The following is a 21,768-nucleotide window of genomic DNA, read 5'->3' as shown; positions in this document are numbered from 1 at the left end:
AAACTTTACCTCCACATTAGAGTACTATTGAAAAAGAAAGAGTAAGAGCTAAGCTATCCACACTTAACCCATTAACTATCAAAATTTAACCTCTCCTTTACAAAGAGTTCATGTACACATGTGCACAAAGAAAATTTTAAATCTGCTATACAAAAATGTTAAAAAGAATGAAACTCAGAGGATATCAAAAATAAACAGCAGAGAACACTGGGTCAATGAAATAAATAGCAGAATAGCAGTTTCCCATTTCAATTCTGCTTTTAATAACTTCTTTAAGGGCGCCTGGGTATCACAGGCAGTTGAGCATCCGACTTCAGCTCAGGTCATGATCTCCTGGCTCATGAGTTCGAGCCCCGTGTCAGGCTCTGTGCCTACAGCCCAGAGCCTGAAGCCTGCTTCAGATTATGTGTTTCCCTCTCTCTCTGCTCCTCCCCCTCCCCAGCTCGCACTCTGTCTCTCTTTCAAATATTTAAAAAAAATTTTTCAAAAATTTTTTTCAAAAGTTAAAAAAAAAATGAAAAGGGAAAAAGATCACTAAAGGCACTAGTTACATAGAATTACTTTGTCCAGAATCTATAATAAATTTAAAGGTAAAGCACTCCACCAAGAGCCACTATTCAGTCTACAGCGTTGTTTTATAGCTCAGTTCTTCATCACTTTGTTATGACGGGATCCTATGTAAGCTGTTTTAAGTCCATGTTGTTGGATTAACGTGGCCAAAACAATTAAGATAAAAGAACCAAACAGCTGTGGGGCGCCTGGGTGGCTCAGTCGGTTAAGCCGCCAACTTCGGCTCAAGTCATGATCTCGCGGTCCGTGAGTTCGAGCCCCGCGTCAGGCTCTGTGCTGACAGCTCAGAGCCTGGAGCCTGTTTCAGATTCTGTGTCTCCCTCTCTCTGACCCTCCCCTGTTCATGCTCGGTCTCTGTCTCAAAAATAAATAAACGTTAAAAAAATTGTTTTTTTTTAAATAAAAATAAATTAAAAAATTAAAAAAAAAAAGAACCAAACAGCTGTAATCATGTTCATCAAGAATGTATTTAAGGGGCGCCTGGGTGGCGCAGTCGGTTAAGCGTCCGACTTCAGCCAGGTCACGATCTCGCGGTCCATGAGTTCGAGCCCCGCGTCGGGCTCTGGGCTGATGGCTCGGAGCCTGGAGCCTGTTTCCGATTCTGTGTCTCCCTCTCTCTCTGCCCCTCCCCCGTTCATGCTCTGTCTCTCTCTGTCCCAAAAATAAATAAAAAACGTTGGGAAAAAAAAATTTAAAAAAAAAAAAGAATGTATTTAAGAAAGAGCCCCTTCTTCCTTAGTTTTCAGTAAAAATCTTTACACTCTGAACTTTAAAAAGCTTAATGTTATCTAACATTCAACATCTATTACTCCTCACTAGCTAGCTCTCCTAAAGCACATTAAATGATACTGTTTTTAACTGATAATTTCCTAAATATAGAAAAAAGTAATCTTGAAGCTAAAATTTCATTGAAACTATTTTAAACTCTGCATAAATTACAATTTATAAGGGTCCTATGCACTTTACCATGTAAATCCTCAAGAATGTATTTGTTACAGAAAGGATCCAAAGGGGGGGAAAAAATGGAAAGAAAAAGAAAAATCTAGAACTTTAACAGCACAGTTATGCGGTAATATTTTCATATAAGATACTGTTTTATATACATATATACATGAATCGTAACCATACCATCTAAAATTAGATTAGTGACAGTAAGACTAAACCTGAATTATTAAATGTTCACATTAGAGAAAAACCGTAACATCATTCGAAATTACTAATAAGATTATAAATGATATAAGTAATGCAATATTTTACAAAAGCATGCTGGCAAAAACAGGATAAATGTAACAGTAATATTTCTATCTTAAAACTGTATTATTTTCACTCCCTTTCAATTCTCCAAAACAAATCACCATAGCGAGATCTAATTAGCTGAACACCTGGTATATATTCTATAATACCAGCAGTTCCTAATTTACAAATGATGTTATAAATAATGGAAAAGTCCAAATACTGGTCATAAAAAATAAATTTTACCCATAATATAATTGGAAGAGTACTAGCAATAGCCCTTAGCCTTGACTCCTAAAGCCAAGACAAAAAAGGAAACCTCAAGTGACCACTGTATCACCTGAAACAATAGCCACAGCACCAAAGAGAGAGAAAAATGGTTTCCAAGTGTTCCCATAAGGAAGTGCTTTGGAATAAAACATCATGAATGAGAGAGAAAACTATAAAAGTATACTATATTACGGCTAAAAGAGGCAAAAATAACAATGTCTCATGCAACAGGGAAACTTTAGGAGTACTAATTGTATACAGTATTTGAAGAGTATTCAAAAGCTGGGGGCTATCAGAATAAAACAACTTAGCATAAAAAATTAAACTTGAAATATACTTACGGATCAATAGAAACTTTAATACAGGTCATATTCTTATCCCTCTGTTTATTGTCAGCTGCATTAACTACAAATTAAATATTGTGATGAGTAATAAATACATGACACAACTTCATGTGCATCCCAACTTAATATAAATATTTACAGATAGTAATAGTTAATGAAAATTATTCCTAATTTCTAATATAAAACTTTATTTTCCAAATAATATTCTTAAATTTTATATCACACTAAATTACTATTGTGTTATCTACTACAAACAAGGGGTAGGGGAAGGGTAGATTTTGTGATATATAAAAATAATTAAAAACAAACATCTGCAGGCTATAACCCCCTAATCCAGCTGAGGCCCAAAAGAAAAAAATTTGAATTTAATTATACTGTATCTTTCTCTTGATATCCTTCAATAAACTAGTGGTTTTATAGACAGGTTGAGATAAAATAAATTATTTTTAAATTAAAAAGGCAACGTCTGGAGCGCCTGGGTGGCTCAGTCGGCTGAGCGTCCGACTTCGGCTCAGGTCATGATCTCGCGGTCCGTGAGTTCGAGCCCCGCGTCAGGCTCTGGGCTGATGGCTCAGAGCCTGGAGCCTGTTTCAGATTCTGTGTCTCCCTCTCTCTCTGACCCTCCCCCGTTCATGCTCTGTCTCTCTCTGTCTCAAAAATAAACTTAAAAAAAAAAAAAGGCAACGTCTTCAGCATCCTTAGAAATCAAAACTAAATCTTATGTACTATAATAATATATTTTCATATATTAACCACTGCTGTGGTTAGACACATGACTACACAAATTTGAACGCAAGCTAGCTGTCAAATTTAACTTCAGTCACAGAACGACTATGTTCCTGGTAAACACTATGTAACATAAAAGTAAAAGTGAGTGGATAGCTGGGAAGCAAGAGTGAAAGGTATAAAATGCAAGTAATCAGGTTTACTCCCCTACTCTTTCCCCAAAGGAGGAAAGCTGGAGGAAGCTCAGAGAGACCCACATAACCCAGCTGTCGAGGAAATCTCAAGTGGCTGATGAGGTAGCAGAGCCCAGAGGCTCTAGAAAGTCCTTGACTAAAAATATTTCCAATGTGCAAGCATTCCCTAGCAATCAAATGAGCATCCACATTTCATTGATTTAATTAATCCTATGATTTGGAAAAAAAACCAGAGATCATTCAGAACAATGATTGCTTCTGCCCAACAGAAATGACTGATCTGTTGGTAAAAACCACAATTTTACATGTCTCACTGCAAACTCACTAAATCTTCAAGGATCAGGTCCTGTAATCTATATTTTTAACATGCCCCCCTAGGTAAAAGGGATGCACACACAACGTGCAATGACTACACATACAAGATACAAACCAACTTTGGATTACTGATCAAATACAACAAATTCATTTTATAAATAAATTCAAAGATATGTGCACAAATATGAAAATATTACAGCAAGTGACATAAATTTTCTGAAGAACATTATATACAGCACATAAGCCCAAGATATGCCTTTAAAATTTATACTGTAGGGGCGCCTGGGTGGCTCAGTCGGTTAAGCGTCCGACTTCGGCTCAGGTCACGATCTCACAGTCTGTGGGTTCAAGCCCCGCGTCGGGCTCTGGGCTGATGGCTCAGAGCCTGGAGCCTGCTTCCGATTCTGTGTCTCCCTCTCTCTCTGCCCCTCCCCCATTCATGCTCTGTCTCTCTCTGTCTCAAAAATAAATAAAAAACGTTAAAAAAATTTTTTAAAAAAATTTTTTTTAAATAAAATTTATACTGTAAGTCTAGCTTTATTTACATATTGATGTATATATATATACATCAATGGACACAAATGCATTAAATCTTAAGCAAGTACTCACCCAAAATTTCATCAAAGATCTTGTATAAACCTGGCACAAAGGTAACCTCTCTGCAATTCATTCCTACATCTTCATCATATACCCACATTAGCTGCATTACGAGAAAAATTCAAAAGTAATTATTGGGGAAAAAAGCATTTAACATCAATTTTATATAGTATAAACCCACATCTGTCATTTCCTCTGTTAATACTTAGACTTTCAAAGTAAAAACACATACACTACTTCAGTTCCAATCATCTTCATGACATTCATATCCAATTTCAAAAGTTTCAAAATGGATAAATTATTCATTTTGTATTGAGTCTGTATTCTTACACATAAAGTCAGTTTATTAATATAAGGCACCAAGAATTGTTAGAAACAATATTTAAGTAAAATAGGAAAAAAACACAAAAATATATACATATTTTACTTCATGTTTTAGATTTTTCTATAAAGAGCACAGATTAAAATAATATGAATACAGCATGACTTTAGAGTCAGAGACTTAGCTTTGAATCCCAGCTCTTATTGGCTGAGAGATCTGAGCAAGTTATTTACATTTATTTAAACTTCAGTTTCCTTGTCTATAAAAAGGGGGTAACAGTACCTACATCCCAAAATTGTTAGAATCAGATAAGATAATATGTGCAAGCCAAGTTCATAGTAAGCATCAAAGGGTCATTAGTGTATATATATATAAACTCTACAATTTGAAGCAAACCACAGCATAAACTTAAGAATTTTTAAAAGGTTCACACGCTACCATTTTACTCTATACTCCTGACCTCTAATAGTTTTTAGCTCCTAGTTTTTTATCTTCAGCAGGAAATGAAGACATTTCTACCTACCTTAAATCTCTCTCTCTACTTTACATATGACCACAAAGACATGAAATTATGTACTAAGCATATAATCACAAAAATTTTATTAAGTAGAACAGATATACATCTCCTAATCTCAAAATCTAACAAATAATTACCTGTGTCAATGGCTCCACTGACCCAATATACGTATCAGGACGAAGGAGAATATGTTCAAGTTGTGTCTTTTTCTGATACACTCTCTCAACAGACAACTTCTTTGAAGAATCATTTTTGTTTGCAGTTTCTGACTCTTCTTTTCTTGCAGCATTGTTCTGATCAAAAAGAGTCTAAAATTAACCAAAAAATCAAATTTAAATAACCTACCAAGGGGTAAACTAAAATGTATATGGACACAAGACATAGGCTTTCTTTTTAATTATCATATTATCTCTCAGGCTCACTGATTTTTAAGCCTTTAAGAGAACACAGGTCTATTTCCTGACAGTCCAGTTCTTTTAGTACAGTGTAAAACTGCAGTTTTGACTTAGCCCAAAAAGTAGGTAAAGTCACATGCCTACACCTATATAATCCACAAGTACAAATATTTCCCAATTCTGTAAGTTTTCAAGATAATTCTTACAGTCCTCAAAAACTTTCGAAGGAACAGGAGTTCTGGTCAGGTTATAGGTTCACAATGACTAAATCTGACTAGCTGCAGGAGTCCCCAAGTCTTCCACATACCAACGCCTTGCCATTAAACTACTGAAAATTATAGTAAAGAGTAGGCAAAAGTAACCTACACAAAATAGTAACCTATGTAGTTAATTAATATGCACTGATATTGCTGAAAATACTAAGCATGGTTTATGAAATCTCAAATTTCACATTTTTTAGAGGTCATGCCAATAATTCCTTATATATCAGTGCTAGGTACCTCATTACTGAGGCATCCCATGATTCTAGTTTCTATGCCAATTCCAAAGAGACAGAGGTTGGTGATCTTAATCCTAACCATTCCTACAGTAGATAAGGATCCCTAATCCAATTCCCGAGGTCTAGAGATTTCCCTGTCTTAATAGCAGCAGAGAACACACGCTTCTTCTGGAATTCCCTAATGTTGACAAATAAGACACCTCACTAAAAGAAAGGTGTTATACTGACATGTTTTTTTTACAACCAAAAAATAATTCACATATAAGACACAATGAAAATTGAGATATCTTCACAGGTCTTTGAATTTAGTAGAAATGAAGCGGTCAGAAGACAAACAACAAAAGAGGTTTTGTTTTGTTTTGTTTTTATGCATTTGAACAAGTCACTTCAATTCAGGTCCTACATATAGGACCTGAATACATACCATCCATACATACCATTATCTTTAAAGTTAATATTTGAAAAAAGGTCATTACATAGTCTTGAAATTTATGTTTAAAAATCAAATGCAGAACCTCTGAGCAGTCTAAACCAGGACAAGAATTGTAACATACAAACTCTATGGAAATTCAAACATTAATTAAAATCTTCCAGTGCCATAAATTTAACATAAAATTAAAGATACTTAATAATATTTCAAAATAAAGTATTATAAATAACTCATTTTCTATATTTTAAACTATATTCTTATACATTCTTTCATGTATACATTACACTGCTCAATTAACAACAGCTTTGGATAAAAGAAAATAATTGTTTCATAAAGTCTTCACATTCTATTTCTATCAAGAGTTAGATGATGAACTGGCCAGAAGTATGAATTATATTTTAAAAATACCAGACAGTCTCCAAATTTCTAATCCTGGCTTCTCATGAGATAGCTCATTAATTTATAGAAACAAATCTAAAGGTAAAAACAGAATTGATTTTTTATAATGGGTCCTCAGAATAGTAAGGACTAAGATCACACTCTTTTAGAAAGTGTTTAAAGGCAATAAATGCTATGGAATAAAAGTGAGCATTAACTTAGAACTATTTGCAATCATTGGCATAAAGGTTAGGAACTTATAATAACCATGCAAGTAAAGGCTTTCTAATCCCAGGCTACTACTCCAAATCCCACAACAAAGAAAACATCTTTGATTTGACTAAACCAAAGACAGGTCTACCTAATTTGGGCTTCCACATTTAGCCCTGACCAGTTACACTGAACTAAAAGGGCGTGCACACACAAGTATGTAAAACAAGGGTAAAGCCCTTCAGCACTCCTTTAAGAATTAACAACTTTTCCCATATCCCTTCTTCCTCCCAAATGGATTATGAGAGAATAAGGAATGTTTGCTTGCACCTAACAGATCCCTATCAAGTTCAAAAGTTGTCATTCTTGATAGGATAATGTCTCAAAAATGAGAGAACAAGTGAAACATAGTTGGCTTTGTTAAAATACTACCTGTAATTTTCTCTAAGAATAATATATAAATGTTAGAAAATAAGTTGACAAGTGCCTGTGTGGCTCAGTCAGCTAAGTGTCCAACTCCTGATTTTGGCTCAGGTCACGATCTCACGGTTTGTGGGTTCAAGCCCCACATCAGGCTCTGCGCTGACAGTGTGAAGCCTGCTTGCTTGGGATTCTTTCTTTCTCCCTCCCTCCCTCTCTCTCTCTCTGCCCCACCCCCACTCACATGCTCATACACATACACACACACACACACACACACACACACACACACCCTCCCTCTCTCTCTCTGCCCCACCCCCACACACCCTCCCTCTCTCTCTCTCTGCCCCACCCCCACTCACATGCTCATACACACACACACCACACACACACCCTCCCTCTCTCTCTCTCTCTGCCCCACCCCCATTCACATGCTCATACACACAGACACCCTCCCTCTCTCTCTCTGCCCCACCCCCACTCACACGCTCATACACACACACACACACACACACACACACACACACCCTCCCTCTCTCTCTACCCCTCCCCTGCTCCCGCTCTGTCTGCCTCTCTCTCTCAAAAATAAACATTAAAAAAAAATTTTAAGTATTGAAAGGCCTTAAAGAACACATATTATTTATAGAGTATAATAAAACAAATGTTTTGAGATCTGTCGACAATTCAATATTAACTCTCAATTTCTAAAACTTGCATTTAAAACTTTAAACCTAAGTATTTCATTGAGTCAATATTTTTAGTTAACTTTACCAAAAATTATTTGTTTTGACTATATAAACTCTATTGCTTTAACTTTTATGTGAAAATGTTAGTAATCAAGTATTTTTAAATGGGTAGCTTATTAAAACTACACTGTTTAGTGAACAAAATTATAAGAGTATATAAAAAATATGAGCCCATTATCATCAGAAAAAAAATTACTCATTATACACGCATAGGAAAAAATATAAAACACACTCAACAGAATATCATTCAAAATCATCTGTGAAAAGCAGAAATAAGTTTTCTTTTTTTTTAATGTTTTATGTTTATTTATTTTTGACAGCAAGAGAAACAGAGCATGAGTGGGGAGGGGCAGAAAGAGAGGGAGACACAGCATCCGAAGCAGGCTCCAGGCTCTGAGCTGTCAGCACAGAGCCCAATGTGGGCCTTGAACTCACTGACCAAGAGATCATGACCTGAGCCGAAGTCAGATGCTCAACCGACTTGAGCCACCCAGGTGCCCCTTTCATTTTTTTTCTGATACACATTTTCTAGTTTTCTACAATGAACATGGATAGAAGTATTTTTAAAGTTTATTAACCCATGTATGTGAAAATGTAAATAAGCTAGAATAAAACTGAAGGTTTCTCTTTTCTAGCGACACTGTTAATACCTACCTATTACTTCCACACTCCCAACTTTCTCACTAGAATCTAGGCAAAAAGTAAAACCAAAATAAATAAGATTGGCAGCCTTGGCATAGAAAATAGAAATTAACACTGTGGTCAGATTTGTCTTTTACTTTCCCATTCTCAACAAATGGCTGGTTCACTAACAGCAAACAGAAAGAGAAGGTTCTCTCCTGAGAGGTCTATAAGTTTTTCTGACAGAAACCTGGAATAATGTCCTGTTTATTAGCAGAAAGTTGTCCCCTAAATAATGTCCATGTCACTAAAAATCAAAATCTGGGGGTGACGGGACAGACAGCAACTGCTCGCTCCTCCCCCCCACCACAATGGGATGATCCCATCCCTAGAACAGGTATAAGTACAAACATCTTGGGCCTGAGAACTAAGTAAAATGAGAAAAATCTATTGATCATCTTCCCTCCAGCTGTTATTACCACTATCTCTAGCTAAGAGAGAAAGAAAAGAAAAGGAAAGAAAGAAATCGCCAAGTAGTTCTTCAGTTTTAACACTATTACTGATAATATTCAGAAAAGAGATCACGAAACTAGCTTAAACAGAAACAGACCAGCAAACCCATATCTACACATTTATAAAAACACTCAATCCCACAAATGATAAAGAAGACTGATATATATTTGACACTTGTAGGCTAAAAGAATTATGCTCGTTTCATTTGGGGAGGAGAGGTGTTAAACTTCCCATATTAATGTCAGTATGTTTGGGTTTTCATTCACAACTTACGTGGTTTACCTGTAAATCTACAAGTTTTCCCAGTGAATCTCTTGTGTGATTAGCACTATTTGAGAAGCTGAAAAATCCTTATTGAATTGCAATAATCCCCTCATCCTCCTGTTTAACTGAGACAGGTAAATGTTAGCAAAGAGGTTTGATTTTTAAATTTTTGTTGTGGTTGCTGTTGTATTCATCTTTTGCTTTTCAAGTCCTTGTTTCGCTATCTTCTTAATTTGCTTTAAGTTTTTGAATTATGCTCATTTGAAACACTGAAAAGAAGGGGATCTTTTGATTCAAAAATGATGATTTAAACTTTTCTTATTCTTATATGTTCATAGTAGTAAAATACCTTGTACTATCGTGATTGCACTAAGTACTCCACATTAAATAAAAATTCACAATATGCCTGTAAAAATAATCAATTACCAAAAACATTCTAAATAAATTTTAAGGTTTGATAAAAGTGAAAACTTACAATTTAAGTTTATTTGTAATTTATTTTACTGTCTAAATTTGTTTATGTGGACAAAATACCGAGCTATTTATAGTAATAAACCCAGCATCTAGTTACAATGGAATATAAGAAATCAGAGCAACATTTTGATTTCCACATAAAACTAAAGTCAATGAAAATGTAAAATAACCCCATCTGAAAATATCCTTCACATATCTAAAAACGTTTTAATTCTCTTTGTGGTTTACACATGATGCCATAAACGACTTTTTCTGAAGTTCAAAAGCTGGCTGCCAAATTAATGCATTGTTGGGGATTTTTAAATTATAACAAAAACATCAAAATAATTCATGTAATTGATATTAAAATATTATTGTATAGCACTTTTGCAATATTGCTAACTCCTAGTGAAAGAATATAGATATAACACTTATCCAAGATTCAACCTTTATCAAGAATACTTCTCAACCACCAGAAGAGAAAGAAAAACATTCCAATAAAACAATTTTTTTATTTCAGAATGAGTATGTACCAAGATCATTCTGTTTAAGAAAAAAAAAAAAAAAAAAGACTGTTCCATGCACAGTTCCAGAGCTGTCACGTGAGATATAGCAATTTGGGGCAATCACCCACAGTTCCTGTTTTTCTGTGAGAGAATGAATTGCTGCCAAGGAGGGGAGAGGAGATGGTTTGCCAGTTGGTGCTAAAAAGGAACTGAGCCAGTCATTCACATAATCGGCACAAAAAATCTCACCATCACCAAGCCAACAAGAGTGGTGCTAGCAAAACCTTGGCAACAAGCCTTTTCTCCTGTCTTCTATAAATGACCCCCTTAGACTTCACATTACCCTTTTGTTACATCTCCTCCCCTTCCTTTCTCCCTCAAGACTGCCACGCTTTGATGTTCCTTTCACTCATATTTCACCTATGTAACAGAGAGGGCCATGCTACAACAAAAACCAACACTTTGTCTTCCATCTATGCTCCTCAAGAGATGCCCTCCCAAACCAGGGACAGGGAAAGAGATGGAAGGTGAGGGATACTTAAGATCATAAGGAATGTTTAAATGTCCACTGTGAAAATAAAAAATACACTTTCTCTAAAAGGCATCCAAATTGGAAAGGAAGAAGTAAAACTGTCACTATCTGCAGACGATATATTATATATAGAAAAATCTAAGGACTCCACCAAAAAACTATTAAAATTAACAAATTCAGGAAAGATGAAGGATACAAAATCAATATATATAACTCTCTTGTGTTTCTGTACAATGACAAACTATCAGAAAGAGGAATTAACAATCCCATTTACAACTGAATCAAAAAGAATACTTCGGAATAAATTTAGCCAGAAAGGTGAAAGACCCATTCGCTGAAAACTAAGACATTGATAGAGAAACTGAAGACACAAAAAAATGGAAAGATATTCTATGCTCATAGAATTAATGTTCTTAAAAAGTCCGTACTACACAAAGCAATCTACAGATTCAATGCAATCCCTATCAAAATTCCAACAGCATTTTTCAGAGAAACAGAACAAACAATCCTAAAACGTGTATGGAACCACATAAGGCTCTGGATAGCCAAAGCAATCTTGAGTAAGAAGAAAAGACCTAGAGGCATCCCACTCACCACAGTTTCAAACTATATTAAAAGCCATAATAATCAAAACAGTATGGTATTGGCATAAAAACAGACACAAAGGTCAATGAACAGCATAGAGAGCCCAGAAATACACCCACACATACATGGTCAATTAATTTACAATAAAAGAGCGAATAATATACAAGGAAGAAAGGATTGTCATTTCAATAAATAAATGGTGCTGGGAAAACTGGACAGCCACATGCATGAATGAATGGGAGCCCCATCTTATACCATACACAAAAATGAATTCAAAATGAATTAAAGACTTCAATGTAAGCTCCTTGATGTGGGTCTTGACAATGATTTTTTTAATGGACACCAAAAGCAGAGGCAACAAAAGCAAAAAATAAGCGAGACTACATCACACTAAAAAGCTTCTGCACAGGGGCACCTGAGTGGCTCATTCCGTGTCCAACTCCTGGTTTCAGCTCAGGTCATGATCTCACAGTTTGTGAGTTCAAGAGAGCATGCAGCCTGCTTCAGATTCACACTCTCTCTCTCTCTTTCTGCCCCTCCCCCATTCACACTCACGCACACTCTCTCTCAAAATACAGAAACAAACTTAAAAAAAAAAAAAAGCTTCTGCACAGCAAAGGAAACCATAAAAAATAAAAAGGCAACCTACCAAACATGAATACTTGCAAATGATAAATCTGATAAGGGGTTAATATCCAAAATATATAAAGAACTCATACAACTCAATAGCAAGAAAAAATCCAACAAAAAAAAAAAATGGGCAGATTTCCTGAATAAACATTTTTCCAAAAAAGACATAGATGGCCAATACATACATGAAAAAACATGCAACATCACTAATTATCAGGGAAATGCAAATCAAAACCACAATAATAAATAAATAAATAAATAAATAAATAAATACCACAATAAGATACCACCTCACACCTATCAGGAGGGCTATTATCAAAAAGACAAGAAATAAGGAGTGTTAGCAAGGATGTGGAGAAAAGGGAACCTTAGTGCACTGTCGGCAGGAATGTAAATCGGTGCAGCCACCATGGAAAACAGCATGAGGTTTCCCCAAAAAAATTACAAATAGGGGGCACCTGGGTGGCTCAGTTGGTTGACTTCAGCTCAGGTCATGATCTCATAGTTTGTGAGTTCGAGCCCCCTGTCAGGCTTTGCACTAGCAGTGGGGAGCCTGCTCTGGATTCTGTCTCCCTCTCTCTGTGTCCCTCCCCCACTTGTGCTCTCTCCCAAAAATAGATAAACATGAAAAATAATTATTATTTTTAAATAATATTTAATAAAATATTAAATAAAAATATTATTTAAAAATATTATTATTTTTAAAAATTAGAAATAAAATTACCATAGAATCCAGCAATTCCACTTCTGGGCATTTATCTGAAGAAAACAAAAATACTAACTTGGAAAGATATATGCACCCCCATTTTCACTGCAGCATTATTTACAATAGCCAAGACACACGAGCCACCTAAGCGTCCATTGATAAATGGATAAAGAAAATGTGGTACATACGCACATACATACATACGCGCACACACACACACACACACACACACACACACAGAGGAATATCATCCATCCATAAAAAAAGAAGGAACTTTTGCCATTTGTGGCATGAATGAACCTTGAAGGCATTACGCTAAATGAAATAAATCAAAGAAAGAAAGACAAATACTGTATGATCTTACTTATATTTGGAATCTAAAAGCAAAGCAAAACAAAAACCCTGAATATGGAGGGTGAAGGGAACAACATGGCAGAAGGTGACCTATAGGTACAAACTTCCAGTTATAAAATAAGGAAGTCCTGGGAATGTAATGTAAAACAATGTGTCTACAGTTAATCATACTGCACTGTATATTTAAAAGTTGTTAAGAGGGGCGCCTGGGTGGCGCAGTCGGTTAAGCGTCCGACTTCAGCCAGGTCACGATCTCGCCGTCCGTGAGTTCGAGCCCCGCGTCAGGCTCTGGGCTGGGCTGATGGCCCAGAGCCTGGAGCCCGTTTCCGATTCTGTGTCTCCCTCCCTCTCTGACCCTTCCCCGTTCATGCTATGTCTCTCTCTGTCCCAAAAATAAATTAAAAAGTTGGAAAAAAAAATTTAAAAAAAAAAAAAGTTGTTAAGAGAGTTGATCTTAAAAATCCCAATCAAAAGAAAAAAAATTGTAACTGTGTGGTGATGAATGCTGACTTATTGTTATTTCACAATATTAAAAAAAAAGAATACTTTCTCTGAGACAAAAGACATGAAAATTCTTTTCAATAGACTTGAAGAAAAAAAAAGACGCATGCATGTGTACACATCTGAGAGATTATGTGGCAGCATTATGTGAATATATGGATAATCTCAATCAGTCCTCAAAGAGCTCCACAAAGTAGACACCCTTATCATAATTCTCCTTCTATAGATGAGGAAATGGAAGTCTGAAGAAGTGTTTTCCCAAAGCTAATAAACTAGTACTTGAAGAAGCTGAATTATGAAACTATGTGATCTGATTTCACAGCCCATTCTCTTAAAAAGCATTGTTACACAAGATATATATACCCTAAAAAGGAAACATATTCCCTAGCTTTTTGTGTGAAAGTAAACGAAAGGTTAGTAGAAAGAGATACAAGTATACCCCAGAAGACTTTTTAATCCTGTTACATCAGGATATAAAAGATGAGGCTTTTTGGTTTTTAATGTTTTTAAAGTGGGAGGTTGTATTAAATCATGGTTACAAAGATAAACCTGGTTTCAATCCCACTTCTGCCTTAGTCAGGTGATTAATAGTTTGTTACCTAATTCTCTAACCAGCCCCACCCCCATTTCTTTCTCTGCAAATGAAAATAATGAACTCATTATACCTTTTCTCTAACGGGGGCCCTATTTTTAAAAACTATAAAAGAGGCTTAGTTTTTAAAAGCTGTACTTAGTAAAATACAACTACTGGCACTGAAATAATGAACAGATCTAAAACTACAGGTAAACACTCACTTCCATTCAGAAAAGTTAGCACCAATTATAACATTTTCTAAGTGCTGCTTTATGTTACTCGACAATGTATCTAACTTCGCTACCTGACCACTTGTCTTACTAATGATAGACTTTTGAGGAAGTTATATGTCAGTTACCCAATTTGTTAAGAATAACTGAGGTTAGGGGCACCTGGGTGGCTCAGTCTGTTGAGAGTCCCACTTCAGCTCAGGTCATGATCTCGCAGTTTGTGAGTCTGAGCCCCTCATCGGGCTCTGTGCTGACAGCTCAGAGCCTGAAGCCTGCTTCGCATCGTGTCTCCTCCTCTCTCTGCCCCTTCCCTGCTCATGCTGTGTCTCTCTGTCTCTCAATAATAAATGTTAAAAAAAATTTTTTTAATAAAAAAAAAAAAACTGAGGTTGGATTATGAATTCAGCTTTTTGCTGAACACTATAAAGGATACAAATAAGTACAACACATGGTCTCTGATTCTAGGGAGTTTATAATTTAATTGTTAAAGGCAAAATTATGCGTGAAAGTTATATAAAAATACTTTTTTTTTTTTTTTTTTTACCCATAAGAGTAACAGGAAAGGATGAGTGTAAACTGGAGGATAAGAGTTTGGTGAGACTCTGAGCTAGTCTTGAAGAGTAATTAAGATTTAGACTGGTCAAGAGCCTTCTTTTGGGAGGGGGATGGGTAATGCCATGTGTTGCTGGTATTAACTTCTATTGGGATGCTTGCCAGCATGTAGTATTAGCATTGTCATTGCATGAAAGTTTACATTTTTTATAGGTATCTCTCATGACATATATTTTTAAATGTTTATTATTTTGAGAGACAGAGAGAGTGAGAGCAGAGAGAGAGAGAGAGAGAGAGAGAGAGAGAATCCCAAGCAAGCTCCACACTGTCAGTGCAGAGCCCAACATGGGGCCTGAACTCATGAACTTTGAGATCAGGACCTGAGCCGAAATCAAGAGATGGACACTCAACCGACTAAGCCACCCAGGTGCCCCTAAAGCAAGGTTCTTAATACAAATCTTTAAATAATATTTGAAAATACAATCATGTTTTCTGAATTAGAAATATTCACAGTCAACAAAAAAAGTATTCCTTGTCTCTCACTGAATTTTACTTTTCTAAAAATTTTAAATACTTATTTTTGAAAGATAAGAGTACGAGAGGGGGCGGGCAAAAAGGGAGACAGAATCCAAAACAGGCTCCAAGCTCTGAACTGCCAGCAGAGCCGGACGTGGAGTCCCACTCACCCCACTCACGATCTGTGAGATCGTGACCTGAGCCGAAGTCGGATGCAATGCTTAACTGACTGGGCCACCCAGGCACTCCTCACTGAATTTTACTTTTTAAAACACTATGTTAGTTGTGGTTTTATATATTTTTTAAAGAAACTTATGTTTTAGAGACAAATACTGAAATATTTACAGATGAAGTGACATAATTCTAGGATTTGCTCTACTTCAAAATAATGAAAAGGGGCAAACTGGGTAACCTTGAGTTGGTAATCGTTGAAACTTGGTAAATAGAAGAAGGCTTCTTATATTATTCTGGGCACCACTTTTTTATATGCTAATATTTTTAATTATAATATCTTTTAATCTACCAAATTAGAGTACTGCTAGGAAAAAAAAAAGATCAATATTCATATGGTAATTAACTATATTCTAATGTTTCCACAAAAGTTTTTACAACCACTTACAAATGATAAATAACAAAACGAAATTGACTAGAGGGTCTACTAATCAAAGCTTTACAAACTAAAGGTTAATTCAAGAAACTTTTCTTAGTTCAGGAAGCCTTCAGAGCTGTTGTCAGTGTTAACTCAAAATAGTTCTACTATATTTTTCACTTTTTTTAATTTCAAAAAATTAGCTTAAAATGCTATAAATCAAGCACAAACCAAATACAGTATCATAAGGAGAAGATAATGTCAGTCTTAAACCACCTTGCTTTGTGGTTTCAGGTACTGAAATGTAAACTTTCAGGGCGCGCCTGGGTGGGTCAGTCGGTTGAGCTTCTGACTCTTGATTTCGGCTCAGGTCATGAACTCATGGTTTGGGAAATCGAGCCCCAAATCGGGCTCCGTGCAGACAGTGCAGAACAGAACCTGCTTGGGATTCTCCCCCGCCCCTCTCTGCCCCTTCCCTGCTCTAACGCTCTCTGTCTCTCAAAATAATAAACATTTAAAAATATATGTCATGAGAGATACCTATAAAAAATGTAAACTTTCATGCAATGACAATGTTAATACTACATGCTGGCAAGCATCCCAATAGAAGTTAATACCAGCAACACATGCATGACCCATCCCCCTCCCAAAAGAACGCTATCAGGGACTAATTCCATTTTTATTTCTTCCTGTTACCCACAAGCAGGTGGCAACATAACACCAGTTTCAATACAGCAGGCAAAGTTACCCCTCTTCAGAAATAGATGACCACTGAAACAAATCCCTGAATTCTTTCAAAGGAATAATTTCCTTTCACCTGGGTTCAAAAGCATTTCATGTAAAAGCAACTTCATTATTCTGAGTGTACATTTCTTGAACTTCACCACCAACAACAAAAACCATTTATTAAACCCAGAACTGGCTACCTATGTTTATCTCATTTAATTCTCAATGCAACCTTATTTTATAGATGAGAAAACAGACATAGAAAGGATAGGTCCCTTTTGGAGTATGTGTTGGAGAAAGGATCTGAATCTACATCGACTTGACATCAAAATCCATCCTCATAACCACCTCACTATATTGCCTCCCATAAAATTAGTCTATGATCAATGATGTTGATTATGGACATAAAGGTGGTCATATAACCTGACAAATTTAAAGCAAGCATCAAATCTTAAAGCGGACTTCCGGAGTGATTAGCGTTTCAATAAACTTCTAATCCAACAAGAGGATACAATCTATAAGTAAAAGATTAAGTGACTTTTACTGTGTTAGTTTTGTATGAAAAAAAAAACCTTTAATAAATCAAAATTATCAAATGAATTTTCTGATACTGAATGAGACCCTCTAAGTTTCATGAAATTTTTTATGTAAATAAGTTTCCTATTGAGCTTGACAGAAAAAGCAGTCATTTAGTTATCTACAAAGTTAAATACCAGTAAATTAAATATCGCTATCAAATGTCAAATGCCAACCAATTCAATCTTGGAGCAAAATGTTTACCATTACAGAATCAGAAGTCCTCAGGAACACAAATCAGGCCTGGACACTTCCAAATAGTGAATGAGAACCATCTGGCTAACTCAATTTTCAGAAGTTGTTTGATTTTAGCAACAGGGGTAAGGGCCATCCATTTGTAAAAATCATTGTTTTGCATTTATGCATTCTCCCCTCCGAGAATGGACCGCATGGACCAATAATTTATAACCTCACATGTTATCTATCCTGGCTCTGATCTGTTCACCATACTACATTATTGGAGCAGCATACAAAATTCGGAAAACTCAACAATAAAAGCCTGGCAAGTCACTTTGCAAAGCACCCTGGCACCCAAACATAAGTGGTTAAAATGTTTTTCTGCTACCAGTAACATACTTTTTTTTTTTTTTTTTTTACAAGGAATACTTTCCAATACAGAACTGCTACTCAACTCCCCTCAACCTGGCCCAAGTGAAGAGAAAATGAAGCAGTGGTAATAAAAATGCCAATATGAAAGTTTCCTTGGGTGTTTTGAAAAAGGGAAAATCCATCGAAAGTCCCTGTAAAATGTAACGCTTTTCAAATGTTTCTCCTGGAAACCAAGTCAGTTGGCTGAGCTGCGCTTTTTTTGTGTAGGAAATGACCCTGCTCTGAACTCTATGCTGAGCAAGTGAAATGCTGGTGAATTATCGATCTGCCGTGGGAATCGGATCTCTCTGGGTCTTCCCTCCTCTACTACTTCCCAGCAGGAACGGAGCGCCGAAATCCTTTAATTCCGGGGCTAAGCACTTCGGTCACCTCTCCAGCACTCTCCACTCGGCCCCCACCCCGCTTCACCTGCGACGCTGACGCAGGTGAACGCTTCTTTTAATAATCCCACCCGGACAGATGGACGACCTACAGCATATTAGCTGCTGCGGAAACAGCTATTCGGAATGCGCTTTCAATCGAACGAGACTCTGAACTCAAGTGTAAATTCCCTTAGACGAATTCCCCACCAAACCCATTCTTCTCTGAGAGGTCAGAGAATCAGAAATGGTTGCATTTGCATTTCCAGGACGGACACACACACACACCCCTTTCTCCGGGATTTTCTCAAACCACGTTTAATAAAAGTGCTGACCCACAGAGACACACAGGCATTACTGCCATACCCATCATCTCATGCCTGACTGACCTGGAAGAGTCTTGAGAAAGAGGAAAAAAGATGAAGCGCGGGCTGCCTATCAGATTCATGGTCTGTCCCCCTAAGTTTAAGCGCACGTAAGCCCCAGCAGCGGAGCCTCCATAGAGGTAAAGAAAGAAAAGGGGCGGGGAGTGGGGGGTTCTGCTGGCAGAAGCCCCGACGGGGCGCCCGTCCGGGGCGCCGGATTTCCCTCTCTTTTCCCTTCCTCCCCACCCCCGGTCCGCCCGGCGGAATTCCTCCCCCGCCGCGGGCCGGGAACAATGCCGCGGCCAGGACCCCCGCCCTCCGTCGCCCGCCACTCACCACCCAGGTCAGTGCCCCGTTGCCGCCGGCTCCCGCGCCGCCGCCGCCGCCCGCCTTGGCCATGGCGGGTGCCTCCGCTCACAGGCCCCGAGGCCGCGGCCGCCGCTCCCGCTTCCCTGCGGGCCGCCGGCCCCCGCTGCTCCGCACCGACCGCTCCGCTCGTCGAGTTCCTAGCGGCGCCGCCCCCCTCGCCCCATCGTCGAGACCCGGGGCGGACGCCCGGCCGAGCCCGCCGAGGAGGCCGCGCCGCCCGGCGCCCTCAAACTCGAGGCGCGGCGGCCGCGTCGCCCGGGCCTAGGGCCGCCGCTGAGGAAGAGGTGGAGGAGGAGGAAGCAGGAGGCCGGCGGCGACAGAGCCGCGGCGCTTCCTCCTCGCCCGCCCGCCCGCCCGCGGGCGCCGCAGCAAGCCGGGCCGAGCCCGGGAGGTGCGCGCGGCGAGCGCAGCCGGGGAGCCCGGGGCGTCCAGACGTGGCGGGGACGCAAAGGCGCCTTGTCCTTCCTCACACTCCGCGAAGGCCGGCCGCTGGGGTTGCGGGAGTCGCCGCCGCTGGTGCCGCTGCCTCAAAGGCCGCCTTCGTCGGCCGCGCTGCACCCCGACTTCCTCACATCCACACACCGAGAGGGACAATAAACAGAGCCACCACCGTCGCGGTCGCCTCCCTCTTGTCCGGCATAACACCGCACACACACATTCGCACACCAGGGAGGGCGGGAGGGAGCGGCGGCCGCCCCGCTGTCAGTCAGAGCCTCGGCGCCCAATCGGGGCCTTTTAGCCGCAACCCCTCGGCCAATCCCAAAATTCCAAGCCCCCGGAGGGGCGGGACCCGAGGGGGAAACGTCATTGCGGGTAGCAACCGAAGGGAAGACTTGGGGTTTTTGTTTGTGTGTGTGTCTGTGGGTTTTCCATTTGAGGGGTGAGCGGGGGCTGCTGTCAAGGGTCGTTTGAGGGCGGCAAAGGGAAAGGGTCGAATTGGCCTCGGGTCGATTGTACTCCTCCGAGTGCGCTGTTTACTCTCAGATCGGCGGGCGAAGCCGAGGCATTTCTTTGCCTGGGGCCGCTGTGGGGGAGGAGGGAGAGAAGCGGGGGGGGGGGGGGGGGGCAGGAAGAAGCCGAGGGCAGTCCCAAAGGGAAAGTATTTTTAAAGAGCGGTTGTAAACCGCAGGCAAGACGTTGTAGATCACTGGTGCAAGGAGGGCCCCGTGACCCCGGCCTCCCCAAGGCCCCGAGTGGACGCTGCTGTCGGAAGAATCCTCTGCTCAGACCTTCCCCTCCTCCACCTCTTTCCCTTCCGCTCCTGTCCTCCCCTCACCCTCAAAAGGGATCCGGTCAGTTTCAAGGAAACTGCATTTAAAGAACTTGAATGATAAGACGCACAGAGAACGTTCCAGGGGAGGAATGCAGCGTGGGTTGAGGGTTCTGTTTCTACTCTTTGTTGACCTTTCTCTCTCCGCCGAACAATGCGGATTTGCCACTGTCACTTTTCATTCTTATCTGTCCAACTACCTCTAAGAGGGCATGTTTAATTTTTTAAACTGCTTTCAGTGGAATTTTCAAACGCACACTAAGGAATAATTTCATTCCCATTAAAGCTTTCTAAGAAAGAAAATTACCCGTATAGCCGCACCAAAGTCTGGCAGAGGGAAGAAGGCACTACCTCACCCTGCTTTTCAATGTAATTCCATTCAACAAGTATTGATTGGATGCACACCCTACCAACCCGTGCCAGGCTCTGCGATGGGTTCGAAATAAAAAACAGGACCCCTGATTTCAAATCATGTATAATCTGGTTTGTGAGATAGACTAAACGGGGGTTAACTATTACTAAAATGAGTACATTGGGGCATAAAGTGCCACCAAATAGCTGTGAAAAGAGAGCTTTTTAAAAGATAAAAAGCCGTATTGCTGCTTTGTGGAAAAGGCATTTTTTGTGAACTTCTCTTCCAACTGTGCATTTCCTCTCAAGGGAAAACAAAAATGTCTCAGGTCACATATTTTAACTGCCTGCTGAGTCCAGAGAGGTGGGGAACTCTGGAACATGGAAATAATTTAAACAGTATTTCTTAATTAGCTCTCTAGTGGCCATGTAATTCTGGCATATTTGGGACTTTGGTTTAGAACAGTGAAGCCTTTCTTTACCTTGAACTTGAGGTGCAAGCTTGTAAATCAGACCGACCAGGACTAATCTGGGCTCTGAACCTGACCAGCTAAGTATTTGTGCCTTGTTATTTAACTTGCCTGAGCCTCTTTGTGCCTCGTTAAGATGAGGATTTTTGCTCTTGTGCTTAGTGTGACTTTACACTTCAAAGTACATATAGTTTATAAGTTTGAAAGGGGTAAATAATTTTAGAGGTTGTGAGGTTTTTTTAAGAAAGATACGTGCATTAAGTAGAACCCAAGCTATAAAATATACAACCGTCTCCTTTTTTAAACTTCAGTTTTCAAAGCTCTTCAACCTCAGACTTTAAATGAACAAAACAATATATTCAAAAGTCAGATAGGTTAATT

The 21,768-nt window shown here is 38.9% G+C and overlaps 1 protein-coding gene across 2 annotated transcripts in view; it reads right to left on the bottom strand.

Annotated features, from left to right (window-relative positions):
• Positions 1 to 19,651, bottom strand: part of TOP2B (DNA topoisomerase II beta) — a 65,947-nt gene extending 46,296 nt beyond the window's left edge. Inside the window, exons 1-4 of one of the 2 annotated variants that reach the window (XM_058729720.1) lie at positions 19,264 to 19,651; positions 5,226 to 5,396; positions 4,262 to 4,352; positions 2,415 to 2,478 (exon numbers count right to left, since the gene is read on the bottom strand). In XM_058729720.1, coding sequence (XP_058585703.1) covers positions 2,415 to 2,478; positions 4,262 to 4,352; positions 5,226 to 5,396; positions 19,264 to 19,326 — 389 coding nt within the window. In that variant the 5' untranslated portion in view covers positions 19,327 to 19,651. The remainder of the gene's footprint in view (positions 1 to 2,414; positions 2,479 to 4,261; positions 4,353 to 5,225; positions 5,397 to 19,263) is intronic. The other variant, XM_058729721.1, reaches the window with a different exon arrangement.
• Between the last annotated feature and the right edge of the window lie 2,117 nt (positions 19,652 to 21,768).

The sequence above is a fragment of the Neofelis nebulosa genome, chromosome 5 (assembly GCF_028018385.1).
Source record: "Neofelis nebulosa isolate mNeoNeb1 chromosome 5, mNeoNeb1.pri, whole genome shotgun sequence".
NCBI lineage: Eukaryota > Metazoa > Chordata > Mammalia > Carnivora > Felidae > Neofelis > Neofelis nebulosa.
Note: the sequence above shows the minus strand (reverse complement) of the source record. Positions and strands in the feature narration are given on the sequence as shown.